This window comes from Hipposideros armiger, unplaced genomic scaffold, assembly GCF_001890085.2.
Source record: "Hipposideros armiger isolate ML-2016 unplaced genomic scaffold, ASM189008v1 scaffold_22, whole genome shotgun sequence".
Classification (NCBI taxonomy): Eukaryota; Metazoa; Chordata; class Mammalia; order Chiroptera; family Hipposideridae; genus Hipposideros; species Hipposideros armiger.
Genome location: NW_017731372.1, coordinates 6,424,497 through 6,438,509, shown reverse-complemented (window position 1 = coordinate 6,438,509; position 14,013 = coordinate 6,424,497). Strand labels below are relative to the sequence as shown.

General features: G+C 41.5%; 1 protein-coding gene across 1 annotated transcript in view; it reads left to right on the top strand.

Annotated features, from left to right (window-relative positions):
- The first annotated feature begins 10,758 nt into the window (after window positions 1–10,758).
- Window positions 10,759–14,013, top strand: part of PPP2R5A (protein phosphatase 2 regulatory subunit B'alpha) — a 58,137-nt gene continuing 54,882 nt past the window's right edge. Inside the window, exon 1 of the mRNA XM_019635518.1 lies at window positions 10,759–11,104. Coding sequence (XP_019491063.1) covers window positions 10,924–11,104 — 181 coding nt within the window. The 5' untranslated portion in view covers window positions 10,759–10,923. The remainder of the gene's footprint in view (window positions 11,105–14,013) is intronic.

The window sequence follows — 14,013 nt, the reverse complement described above, 5'->3', positions numbered from 1 at the left end:
ATCAATTTGTAACCCGTGACTTATGTGTGCCTTAAGACCTTTTCCATTAGCATTCCCTTTGTGTTCCAACACATCCTGTGCCTTCACACTTCCTCCACATAGCCCCAAGACACTGTTACTGTATCCTCCCAGGGGAGATAACTATTATCATTCCAATAGGTCCCAGTCACCTGAGACACTCCCCGAGAGAGCTTTACAGATATCATTCCATCCGGCCTCAGTTTTCAGAGACACTCTCTCGACTAATGGGTCAGAGGCTAATGTAGGGGGGTGGTAATGGAATTGGCTATAATGCAACACATAATGATGAGGAGGGCAGAGACAAGAATGGAAAAGAACCAAGTGGGTTTAAACAGGAAACAGATTTCCAAAACAGGGAGCACATGGAGCTTGGAGTTGAAGAGTCCAAGTCAAGAGGGAGAGAGAATAATATGAGTCTGTGTGTGGATGCAGGGCCCAGGTCAGAGAGTATCTGAGGAGCTTAAGGCTTTTGTCCAGGACAGAACTGGAGACAAAACCAGCCGTATTCTGTAGCAACATGTCAATGCCAGTTGGTTGGGATGGTTCTATCCCCAACCTATACCTAACTAATTAGTTCATCAACATTTATTGAACTTCTATAAGTGACTGTGCAAGACACTAGAAATACAGTGATGGTTCATACATAGTCCTACCTTCAAAGAGCTTATGGTCTAGTCTAATCAGGGAGACAGTAAAGCAAAGAGGAGGTTACAGTGTCTTATAATGAAGACTATGTTGGAGATCGGCCTGGATGCCCAGAGATAACAGAGGAGGGAGACCAAGCTGAAGGGGGTAATCTGAGAATAGGTAGGGTAGGTATGTTGGTATGTTGGTAGGTAGGTAGATAGATAGATAGATAGATAGATAGATAGATAGATAGATAGATAGATAGATAAACAGACAAGTACTAGTTTTCGTATCACAATCATATCCTGGTCCTAAGGTTGCCCTTTTCAACAGCTACCCTCTCTGTTGTGAGAACTTTACCCTATTTCCATCTGATTATTTTCCCTCTAAAATACTTTAAATGCCCATTTGGTTTCTAAAACGCTGTGGGTATTGGGTGCACGGACTAGCTTTTTAAATGGGTTTGCCTTTTTTCAAAACAGGAAGCAGCATTGGCCAACTTCATTAAAAATCAGCATCAGAGAAAACTTACTGAGTGCTTAATTATGTAATCACATTTTGGCTTGGGGGCTGGGAATAAAGTTAGAAAGAAAGAGAGGGAGTCTGGCTGTACCTTGGTGAATTAAGAGAGCATGAGCAAGTGACCAAGGTAGCTTAGTCCCTCTCCATGTGTGCTGGTCTCTGCTAGTCTTATGTCCCTGAGCCTGGTGGCCAAGGTAGCCAGACTTGAGGTGTCCTACTTCCTCAAGGTCAGTGATTAGTGACCTGTGGTGAGGGTCAGTCCCCTTCCAGTCATGATTGTCATTGGTGCATCATGCCTAATGACAACAGTCTACGTTTAGAATAGAATTTTGAGGCGGGAAGGTACCTCTGTATTTTGCAAGCCCAAGTGGGTTGGCACCCAAACTCACACTGAAGTTAGTTATAGGGCCTGAATCATGCCTCTCCTGACTCCCACCATGCTGCCTCCCTTTCTCCTTGCCAATTCACCATCATCTTGGAACCACAAAAATGCAAAACAAACTTGAACCTTGTGTTGAGAGTTAAGTCCATGAGTCATGATTGAACAAAAGCTTCTTTCGATACACATTAGCCGTGTTTTACCTCCACTATGGCCAAAACAAGAATCAACCAAGTGACATTAGTCCATTCAGTGGTTATAGAGTGCCTGTTAGGGAGCAGGCACTATGTTTATATTCTATAATACAATGACCCAGGTGGTAAGGTATCTTCTACTCATAGGGGGATCTGTGAGTGCAGAAGGCAGGAGAGGAGGGCATCTGACCTCACTCATCTTTAGGTGGTCAGCAAGACTACTGTAGAGAGAAGGACTTCCAAACATCTTCAATACCTACCTTGGTGTGGGGAAGACTCCCAGGACTAGGGCAAGAAAGCTCTGGGGATAAGCTGTCTGAGATTGGCAAGAGAACTAATTGGGAGGAGACCTTGGGTGGCTTTCTAAAATTGGATGTGGCTAGAAATAGCTGTTGGAGGGACTATGGAGAGAGGAGCTTTGCCTTGAGTTCTAGGACTGTCCTACAGGGAGTTGTCCACTTGGCTCCCTGACCTTTGCTCTGTCTGCAGCTACCACCTCTACCCCTCTTACTTCCCTTATCAGCTGTGTTCTGCCTTTTCACACTTATCTCAAACTTTTGCTTAAGGCTTTATCTCTTCAGTGACACTCATTGTTCTTCACAGAAGACCCTGGGAGCTCCCTAGTTAAAACAGGTTTTCCCCCTAATTTTTCCAAATGTTTCCACTTGTTTTCCAAATATTTTTTGAGCAATTATCCCGTGCTTCTGGAAAATTCACAAGTTATAAAACATTTGCCCTAACTTGACCAGGAGACATACACATGATTACTTTAAACAATATAAGGTAGCATATGACTAAATGCCAAATATACACAGTGGGTAGGAAATGCTTCAGGAATGTAGAGAAGAGAGGGGGATCAGACTGGGGCTGGAGTCCACACTGAGGGCCTCATGGAAAAGTGGGCCTATAGTCTAGATGGTAAGAGAGTAGAACTGGGGAGGCCCCTAGTAAGGCCTAGAGAACAAATTCTCGCAGGAGTTTCATGGTGGAGATGAATAAAAATATCATTTAACAACTAAAGAGCACTTAATGGTTTACATCTTCCTTCACACACTTTTGAATTTAAGAACGGTGAGCTGAGCCAGATAACAGAGGCTTCTGAATACCAGTTAAGATCTAGAAGATTCAGCAAGCATGTGGTGGGCACCTACCTCCAGTCAAGCAGTTGTATGTATCTTATCTCATTTAATTCAAGAAGAAACTTTGTAAGGTAGATGCTATTATCACAATTTTACAAATGAGTAAATTAATGGTTAAGGAACTTCTCAAGGTCACTTGGTTAATAATAACAATAATAATAATAACAATAATAATAATACCACACCAATAGCTATTACACATGGTAATTACTATGTGCCAGACACTATATAAATATTCTCATAATAACCCTATAAGGTAAAAACTACTGTTATCCACCACTTTTAGAAGGGAAAAACTGAAGCATGGAGATGGTAAACAACTTGTCCAAGGTACACAACTAAGAGGTGTCAGAGACTAGATTTGAATTTAGGCTATCTGGTTTCAGAGTCAGCCTCTAAAGCCTCTACTTCAGAGCAGACCTGCTTATAAAAATATGATACAGGGCTATATATTGATTATAGCTCAATAAAACTCAAAAAAAAGAAATATAATGCACAACACAATTGTTGAGTCACATAATAAGTTTAAATGTTTAGTAGTCACATTAAAAAAGAAAAAATAAACAGATGAAATTCATTTTAATAATACATTTATTTAACCAAATACCTCCAAAATATTATCAATTCAACATAAAAATTATTAATTATATATTTCACATTTTTATGTGAAATCTTCTAAATCTAGTGTGTATTTTTAAACTTAGAGTACTTTTCAATTCATATGCTAAACTTGCATCAGAAATATTTGATCTGCATTTATATTTCATAAAATTGATAGTTTAAAAAGTAAATTCACATGCCCAAGTTATTCCAAACATACTTAAAACTTTCCCAATGACTGAGTTGAGTTTCAAAAATCATTCTTTTAATATTTGCATCCATATTGTCAAACTTGGTTCCTTTACTTTAGAAGAAATTACCTGACTTCGAAGCAAATCCTATCAGTTTCAAAATTGTGTTTAAGTAATTCATTAATGCTTGTGTTCAACTCAGAATTATTAACATTGAATTCAAAGGAGTGTTGCATAAATTTAAAAGCAACTATAAATTCATTAATATTTAGTTATTCATAGTTTTCTTTTAGTTTTTGCAACTAATTTACATAGTGCTGTTGCTTTTAGTGAGAATCATCTGTATATTAATTCATGTTAAAATGTGTTAAATTGTTATGAAAATTTTCAATTTCAACAGAAATTCTTATACCTTCTAGCTAGATCAAAATATATTTTTCCTTCCTTGGAACTTCAGATTTATCTCATTCATATGCAGTGAGATATCAGTGAGAAAACATAAATCACATGGCTGTCTTTTTGTCTTTGATTATTGAATATTTGGCAGGTATTCCTTTCATTTCAAGAAAATCTTGAACTAGAGTTAACAGTACAATAATGTTTGTAAAGGTCTTCCACTACTCAACCAATGAGCTTTGAAAAAGAACAAGATCATTACACTGATTTTCTTCTATTTCTTTCTATAGTTCCACAGGCTGATGATTCATAGCATTTGCACACACATAGAACAATTTTAACAACTATGTCCATGACACTGTTAAAAAAACTGAACACAATTATCTCCAATATGTATGATATAAGAGGAACGAAGCAATAGAAGAAAGATCAGTTTCTTGCTTTAAAATTTCAATAAATCCAGACTTGACTTAACATAGAGAAGTTGAAGTTGGAGAACCCTTCATTGTGATGGAAACTGTGTTTTCACATCTAGCTGAAGCTTTTCTTTGGCAGATGTAAAAGACTCAACAATGTCTACACTAATGAGTTCAGTTTTTAGGTTATGAAATAAGACTTTTTTTCACAAGTTTGAAAGTTTTTGAGACAAAATGCCTTCAAAGTATCAATTGGGCATGATTCCTCTAAAGGTGAAGAAAGCCTTTGCAAGTTGAATCAATTGAACTTTAACGTAGTTAGAAAGATTTTTTTATTCAATGGGCAATTATTTAGTGGCTTAATTGAAGAGCTTTTATTTTTTTGTCAAATACATTTTTTAGTTTTTTCCTTATACTTTTCCAATAAAATTTTTATAACTTAAATAATTTATTTTATTATCTCTCCAACTAAAAATGGTTTTCTTTTTTGTGCAAGAATCTAAGTCATCTTATGGCTACCAAAGTTATAAGCCCACATCCTGCTAAAAATTGTTTTTAAAATGTTTGTTGGACATTTAATTCTAATTTCAGGGCTAGTTTAGCCCTACCACATAGGCGCAATTCCTTTAGGGTCTTTTCTGAATGCCACAAGGGTTCAACAAGGTTTTTCCATTCTACCTGGTTGGAACTTGAATGTTTCCCAGCCCAGCTCAGGAGCTTGTATGCATATAATGTATAGCAACCTAGTTCTCTGCTGAATCTCATTGAGTTGCAGCCTACGCAGTTTAGTATTCAGCTTAAGACTCAAGGGACTCAAGATTTCCGGAGCTCTTTCTCTGCATACCTTTCTCTTCTCTTAGTACTCTGCCTCAAAAATTCCAGCTACCTCAGCCTCCACAAACTCTGATCTTTTGGTCCTCGTTTCAGCAAGATTGTCGTATCTATACTTGGATCTTCCTTCCTTGTGGTCTGGCTAGTGCCTCCAGGCAGAAAGCCAGGAATACTGGAGGGATCACTTCACTTGCTTCTCTTCTCCCAGGGACCACAATCCTGCCCTGTGTGTTGTACAATGAAAACAAATGTTTCATACATTTTGCCCAATTTTCTTGTTTACCAGTGAGAGGGCAAGTCCAGTTCCAGTTAATTTTCATAGCTAGAAGTAGAAGTTTCTTCATCACAATTGCTTCTTGCATTGCTAAAATTGTTCTTGCTAAAGTCAATAAAAATATTTTTTCTGGACAAATCAAGCTGTCTTCTCTTTCTTTCTTCCCTGCTGTCACTGACAGGCTATATTACTTCCTTTCTCCCTAGGAATGTAAAGGATTGCATTTCCTTTGTTTTTGTTTTAGCAACCCATCTGTTCCTCTAGATTTTTCTCTGCTGGTGTTACTTCAGTGTCACTTTTCCTGTGGGTGGGCATCCTCCAAGGTGGTGTTTGAGATTCTTTCTCTTCCATTATCCAGCTTATTTTGGGGCATCCCTACTCTGGTGCATGAGTTTTGACAGCTTGTCTGCTGGCTGGATCAAATGCAAGTTGCAAAGGATTTTCTCCATATCAGGGTTTCCCCTTTTGTAAGTGCCCAAGCATCCGCTCAGCCTCACCATTTGTAAAACACAGAGACCCTACATTCTTCACTCCAAAACTTAAAAATGCATGTGTAAATATACGATGTATTACGTGCAAATTGTGTAGAAGATAATAAACACCCACCAATCCAACATTCAGCTAAAATACATATACATAAAGTATTACAGATATAGGTAAAGACCTCAGTGTATCCTTCTCAGTTATAGTCCCCTTGCTACCCTCTTTCTAGGAAGTAACAAGATCTCTGAATTTGGTGTTTTTAATACCCATGAAATATATATACATATATATATATATTGCTACCTATATCATTATATTTATGCTATATATTGTTTAGGAACATGTATGTATAAAGTTCTGTATGCATGCATGTTATGTACTCATATATATAACTAGATACATACTCTCTATAGATCCTGAAGTAATAAATAGCATTTTACATGTTTTTAAGCTCCATCATTCATTCATTATTCAGAGTTATAGCTTTTTTGAATTGCAATGTCTGGACACAGCAGACAAAACAAAGGGACACTAAACAGAACTCTATTTACCAGGGGCTAAGAGGTTTCCTAGTAGAGTGGTTATCTTAAGGGACAAAGGAGTCAGTACAACTGCTTGACCCAATATAGATAGTCTTGATCATCTTGAGAGAGGAGCAATTATGGCTGAAGCAAGGGTGTGCCATTGGTTTTATTTCCTGAACTCATGGCAGAATTCTGGGAAGAACAAAAAGGATTATAAGGAAGAACGAGCTATACAGCTTCTACTTACTGATTCTACCACCACGACAGCGACCATTACCAGATATGTCCCACATGCCCATTATGAGACAGGCACTGTGACAAGTGTGTTTCAAAGCATTATCTTTAATTCCCCAAACAATCCTGGTTTACAGATGAAGAAACTAAGGCTACAAAGACCTTAACCACACCTTTCTTCCGAATACAGACCTCCCCCGCAAACCCCGCCCGTTCCAAGTGTTAATGAGCATCTTCATTTGGAGAATCCACAGATATGTTAAACCCAACATTTATTTCTCCGAGTTAACAGCTGGGGGACTAAACATCTTACACACAGGTCTGATCAATCACTGCCCTGCTCCAAAGACTTCAATAGCTTCCCACTGCCTAAAGAATTAAGGGCAAATTCCTCACCCTGGCATTCAGCAGCAGGCCACCAACCTGTGTTTTTATCTCCTACTCCTGTCCTCAACCCCAGCCAGACTAAACTAGTTTCTGTTCTCCAAATATGCCACACACATTTCCATCTCAGCAACCTTGCTTTTGCTGTCCCCCACCCGAATGTTATCCACTTTTCCTCTACATATCTACCCATTGAAATTCTATGCCTTCTTCAAGGTTAATTCTAAATGTCCAGCTCCTTCCTGACACCTGTTCTTCATTTCCCCATCACGACATTATTTTTCTTCCTTTAATTCTAATTGCATTTTGTTTGTACATCTCTTATCTTGGCTTCTGCTGTGCTTCTTTGTGTGCTTGACTCCTCTTTCCCCATGACATGTAAACTCCAAGAAAGCAAAAGCTGTGTCCTCCTCACCTTTGTTTCCCTAGCACACAGAAGGAATCAGCTTGTAAATCACTGATTGAGTTAGTACTTTCTCACTTACAAAGACTAGTACTCAAATAATTCATTTTGAAATATGGAGTCCAACATGTGCAAGGACTGGAGTTGCCTCTTACACAAGATCATGGCCATTCTCCAGTCCTATCCCAGATCCTTGACTCTAAGTAGGCTGGGAAATACAATCACTTTAGTTTGGGGTTAGGGAGTGGAACTTAGCTACTGAGAGCCAGAAAAGACCTTAGCTGATCAAGAAGCTGGGAAAGCTGGAAGCCTTCCATAGGCCTGGCCTGAAACTGGGAGGAGATCCTCAGTTGGTAGAGAGATTTTTGCTTTCTCTATAAAAGCATCATAGAGTTTCTCATAGTTTTGTGTGAAAGATGGTTAGGATAAGGACACAGGTGAGTGAGTGTGTGTGTATGTCCACAGAGGTCACTAAAGCCCTATTTGGGCATGGCGAGGGCTGCCTTGCTCCTGACCCTTGGCCCACTGCTACAGCAGATACAAGAGGCTGCCCTGGGCCCTGGTCCTCTCCTGTGCAGTCCTACCAACTGTTTGGCACTGGAGACCACTGAGGCACATCATAACATCACATCATCGCATCACATCACATCACATCACATCACATCACATCTTTGGCCTATTCATTTGTCATGAATTTTTTTTCCTTAAAGAAGAAGAAAAAGAGGCTTGTGTTGTTATTTCCTTCTTTGCTCTGGCCTACTACTCCTACTTAATCTTTCCTCAAATTAATATACAATATGTCATCACCTCTTTTTAAAAATAAAGCTCCAGCTCTACAGCCTCAATGACATTAAAAAACTGTATTAAACTCTATTAAACAAACTTGTCTAATCTGAAATTTATCTTTGCTTCCCTTTTCTTTCCATCCTCTGGCACTCCTTTCTTCCCACAAGAGAAAACCGACTTAGCTTTTGGACTTTTTATTAAAGGCTCCCCACTCATTTGGTCACCCAGTTTAGACCCTCCTCGACAGGGAGGACTGTGTACAATTTCACCACTCAGTGAATCTGAGGAAGGAAATATTTTAAGGTAGTGACTTTGCTTCTAGATTTAGAATCCAACTTCTTACCCAAAGTTGGAATCTTCTAAACATACACATCAGGTAGTTTTGCTTAAATATATGGCAGCTATTTTAATGGTGTCGAAAGTAAAAGGTCTGGGGCTCTCCACAGAGGAATGGAGATTTAGGTCTATCAGTACAAAATTGCCAAGCTAAAGGGAGATGAGACTGTTCAGCTCACTTATTTACTTTTATTTTCTAGGCTTAAATTTAAGCTTAATACTTTTTATACTTCTACTCTCCAGATGTTTAACCATTTTTATGTAAATGACAAATCAATTTCCGAATTTTGTTTAGTACTTTCTGTACTTTGGGTAATGAGGGTCTTACAATAGGGTAGACTATTTGGTTCTCCTTCGCGTTACTTCTCATATAACAAACACATCAGCACAAATATTTTTATTAAGCATTGTTATACGGCAAACACTGCACAAAAGACTGGATGACCAGTCCTTGTCCTTAAGTTTAAAATCTAGACGGAATCACCAAGAGACCCCAGTAAGAGTAAATGGCAAGCCCCCAATCCACAAACCACAGATAAATTTGTACTCTTTCTGTTGAAGTAGCTGAATGCCTTTGGCTGAAGAAGGGATGAAAATTAATGGCACACTAAATTGAAATGAGAAACCTCTTCTTGGAGGGTGTAGATTTGGAGAAATCTTTGAAGTAGTAGGTGCTAGAATTGCCCAAACCTGGCGCGAGAACAGTTCTCGGGAATTGCGGTGCCTGAGCCACTCGAGAATTACAAATTTACTCTGCAACTACCAATTAGCTGGATTAGGGGCAGTGAGGCTCCAAGGCCCGTCCGAGTCCAGTACCTCGCTGCTATTGGATGAGCTACTTCCTCGCCTTCCCCAAGGCTCCTTCGTTCGTCAATCACTCTGCTGCTGCCTGCTGGTTCCCCACCCTGCATTTGCTCTGCCCCTTTTCAGTGACGTAACACCTGGCGCTCTTTCCCGCCCCAGGCCTCAAGCGCTCCACCAGTCGCTTCAGTTCCTCATTGGCCAGCAGAGAGGAGAGGGAAGGGCATTCTATTTTGCTCTCCCCTCCAGTTTTCTGGTCTTCTCATAGGCGGTCAGCAGAGCAATTATTGCCTAAAGCTGTCGCGCAGGCGTGACAAGGTGCTCACTGGTGGAGGGGCACTTACACTCCCAAGAAAACCCATTGCGCTATTGTGACGCAAGCGGCACCGCTGGCCATCTTCACTTACCATTGGCTGTGACCGAAGTCCGTCCCCAACCACGCCCCATCCCTCGGCCTAACCTCCCAGTTTGAGACACCTTCCAGGAGGCCACGCCCCACCGCGTTCCTGCCGCTTAGCACTGCGATTGGCTGAGAGAACTGGCATTCCTGCACCTCTACTCCCTCCCGAGCATCCGAGAGGCTGGCGGGACCCCGCGGAAATTGTCAATCTCCTCCTTCCCCACCCCCACACGAGGCCCCTCCTCCGGGCCGCACGCCCAGGCGCGCGCGCACGCACACACACTCCCCTTCTCTTGCGCGTCCCCACCACCTTCTCAAGTTGTAGCGGACGCTCGCTGGGGGGTTCTCCGTGGGCGGCGGAAGGGCGCGTGGGGGAGGGGGCTCTCAGACGGCTCCGCGCTGCGAGAAGCGCGTGTGTGTGCGCGCCCAGAGCCCCGGCGGCGGGTCACTGCCCTGGGAGATGAGGGGCTGGCGCTGACAGGGAAGAGTGGGCACCGTGGCGGTGGCAGCGGCTCGGAAGGGACCCGCGATGGCAGCGCCTCGGGAGGAGGCTCCATGCAGGGCGGGCTGCGCTGGTAGCGGCCACTGAGGTGCTGGCCGGCCGGCCGGCTGGCAACCTGGACTGAAGAGACGAGAGGCGCGCTCGGCGTCCGCGCCTCAGTTGTCCAAACTTCAGCCTCCCTTCCACCCGCCCTCGGCACCCGGAGTCAACAACTTCTTCACCCCCCGCTGCCCCCGCCCTTGCCTCCGGGAGCCCGCCACGCAGCGGGGACCAGGAACCTCCGGTACTGAGATGCGGCCGTGAGGCGTTGGCGGGCGGCGAGGAGAAGCTCGGCGGCGTCCGGGAGCAGAAGGGCGGTGTGGCCGGGGGGACGGGGCGGAGGGGCGCGAGCGCTCCGCGCCTCTCCCCCGCCTCCTCCTCCTGCCGCTGCCCGTTTCGTGCAAGCAGCAGCCGGAGCTGCCAAGCGCCAGGGCTGCGGAGATGTCGTCGTCGTCGCCGCCGGCGGGGACTGCCAGCGCCGCCATCTCGGCCTCGGAGAAAGTGGACGGCTTCACCCGGAAATCGGTGCGCAAGGCGCAGAGGCAGAAGCGCTCCCAGGGCTCGTCGCAGTTCCGCAGCCAGGGCAGCCAGGCGGAGCTGCACCCTTTGCCCCAGCTCAAAGGTAACCTCCGAGGGCGCAGCCGAGGCAGGAAGCGCAGGGGCTCGCCCCGCGCCCACAGAGCCATTTCCTTGTGGGGTTCCTTCTGCCCAGCTGGGGCTGGTAGTGCGAGTCGCGTTCCCCACGATGCCTTGCCACCCCATCCCCCTTCGATTCCAACAGGTTTGATGTTAAGAGCCTTGGTGCTTTTCTTCTCCCTGATTCCCCTTCACTCTTCCCATCTGAGTGGAGGCCAACAAGTCTCCCCACCTGCGCGCTCGCTCACCTGCCCTCCTGATTGGAACTCGCGTGCGTCCCGCGAGGTAGAGTGCTTCCTCCTTCTCCCAGGCTTGTCTTGCCCATCTTGCTTTATTTAGCAACCTGTGTTCCCTTTCGACCTTCACTGCCCAGAGTCGCACCTCCGTCCTTTCGGACACTCTTAACTAGTCCTTTACTTTTTCGACTGTAAGCGTCTGCACTCCGTCTCCTCCTCCCTCCCATTGATTGTTCCGAAGAGTCATACAGACCAGGAATCCTAACGCAAACAACGGTTAAGAGTTAACCTGGCCTTTAGATTTACTTATAAAGAAAAAGCCGAAAAATTTGATCAGTGTAGTGTCATATCAACTGGGTCGTTAGGTTTAAATGTTATCCTTTGGCTCAGAGATTGGTAAGACTTAAAATACTTTATTGTCCGAGAAGGTATACAAGGTAAATTTGGCGACGTATAAAAAAGTAGGTAGTGTTTTTGCAATGGAATGGGAACCTAGTTTGCCAAGCAGTGATTCCAGGGACTTTGTAGGTTTGTACAGTAATTCAAATTGGTATCCGTGCCTAATGCCTGGCAAGGAGAAGAACTTGGCACTCCTTTTGGCTCACTTACTTTTCCCACTAAGGTTAGAGGATTTAAAAAAATTGTTTCCTGGTGTTCTAGTTTATTCTTTGTGAATTACTACTTTTATTTTAATGTCTTCATTTTTTATGAGATCAGAATCATGGAACAAGATGATTAATGCTCCTAGACATTTAAAACAATTTTTTTGACGAAAAAAATCTAATGGAAGTGTAGATAATCAGTTTTGCAAGGCCAGGAAATTAAAGGTTTATACTAAAATAGATACATGTTCAGCAGATTTTTCAATCCATTTCATCCTTTTCAAGGCCAATCTCATTCTGATTTGCCTTTGGGCCTATGAATTGAGCCTTAGTTTGGCTAGGAGTTTAAAGAACACGCCAGATCAAATCACAGTTGACCTACAATAGCTCTGGAACCCCATTGAGACCCTACATGGCCCTGCCTCTTGGGGTGCTTCCAAATCAAGAACATCCCAGGTCAGAATCAAACTGGCTTTTTAAAGAAGGTATTAGTTAAGCTGTGTGTAGCCAGTGTTACTGCATTTATCATTTGCTTTTTAGCATACAAAAATTGTTAACATTTACATATTGTAGTCAATGGTAAACCTCAAAGGTAGTCATTGCCAAGACTTTAATTCTTGAGTGATGTCATAGCCATAAAAGAATATCATCTTACCTATTAGAACATTGACTTGCTATTCATGGATTTTAAAATTTTAATCTTAATTACAACATCATAGTTATTTTTCTATTATTGATTTTTTTTCATTAAATTGTTGAATTTTACAGTTTGAAGGTTCGATACTAGTGTTTTTCATATTTATTTAATTTGCTTTTTAGTGAAGTATGGTGATTCCTTAGTATTGTCGTTAATATAATATTTACTTTTATTTAATACAAATAATTGAATATAAAACATGGTTGATTCAAGCCAAGAGATGCAGCTTTAATACATTTGTTTTTAAAAGCCTGGCAAAAATATGAAGAGTCAGTATCATTTAACTTATATGGTATATAGTTCAACAAGTTGAAGGTGCCATTGAAGGTTTTATTTATAGTATTTTGGTCACTCGTTTGTCTTATAGTATTTTGGTCACTAGTACAGAAAAAAAAGTGAAACTGTAGATTCTACATATTTTGTGTGAAAATATAATTTTCTTTATAGGGAAAGTTATGTATTCAAGGTAAATTTATGCAAACTTAATTGAGGAAAATGAGACCCTTACATGGATTACCCACTAATAGGAAAAACTACTTTTACTCCAAATGCCAAAATGCTTGAAAAGTGATTTTTTAAAAAAACGCAGTTGCTTCGCTTGGTACTTTGGCAGTGTACTTGATACCACAATGTTGTGTGCTTTTTCTGTCAGTAGTAGTTTTTTCCATTTGTGGCCTTAACAAAAAACAGTGGAAAGTCCTTTAGTATGTGTATGAAAGAGAATTTTTCTTCCTGCTCTGAAATACAATCCCACTGTGGAGTGATTCATATATCTGTGGGCATCCAAGATCTTTCAAGTGTTTATACGAACCTGCTTATGTTACACTTTGTCCACATGGATCTAAATTGGAAAGGTGCCCACTGTTTTCCTCAAAGCATACTGTGGGTAAGGATTAACAGAATAATCCAACTTTTTCATCTATAAATTTATTTTGTGCAAAATCATTTAGTTAAGTGGGTTGCAGGATTTTAATGGTGAAAAACGTTCAGAGTAAATGCTCTGTTTTGTTATAAAGGTAGTTAATAAAGAAGCCTTGTTAAAAGGATTTTTTAAACGAGAAGCTGTTATTATGTGGGTCCTGAAAATTAAACTGTCTTGTATAGCTTAAAAAATTTTTTTTCAAAAACACTTTTTAAGTTTCTTGTTATGTTAAATTCTATAAGCGCCTCTGAGAACAAGGTACTAGAAAACAAAAGTAGAAGCATCTTATCAATCATTTTTTTCCTGCATTTAAACTTACGTTACTATAGGACTTAATTTTTCTACCTTAAGTTTTTCTTCTGGTAACCAACAGTTAGGAAACTTTTAACTTAAAAAATCTGTTATTCACAATAGGAAGTTTTTCGGTCTGTTTAACCT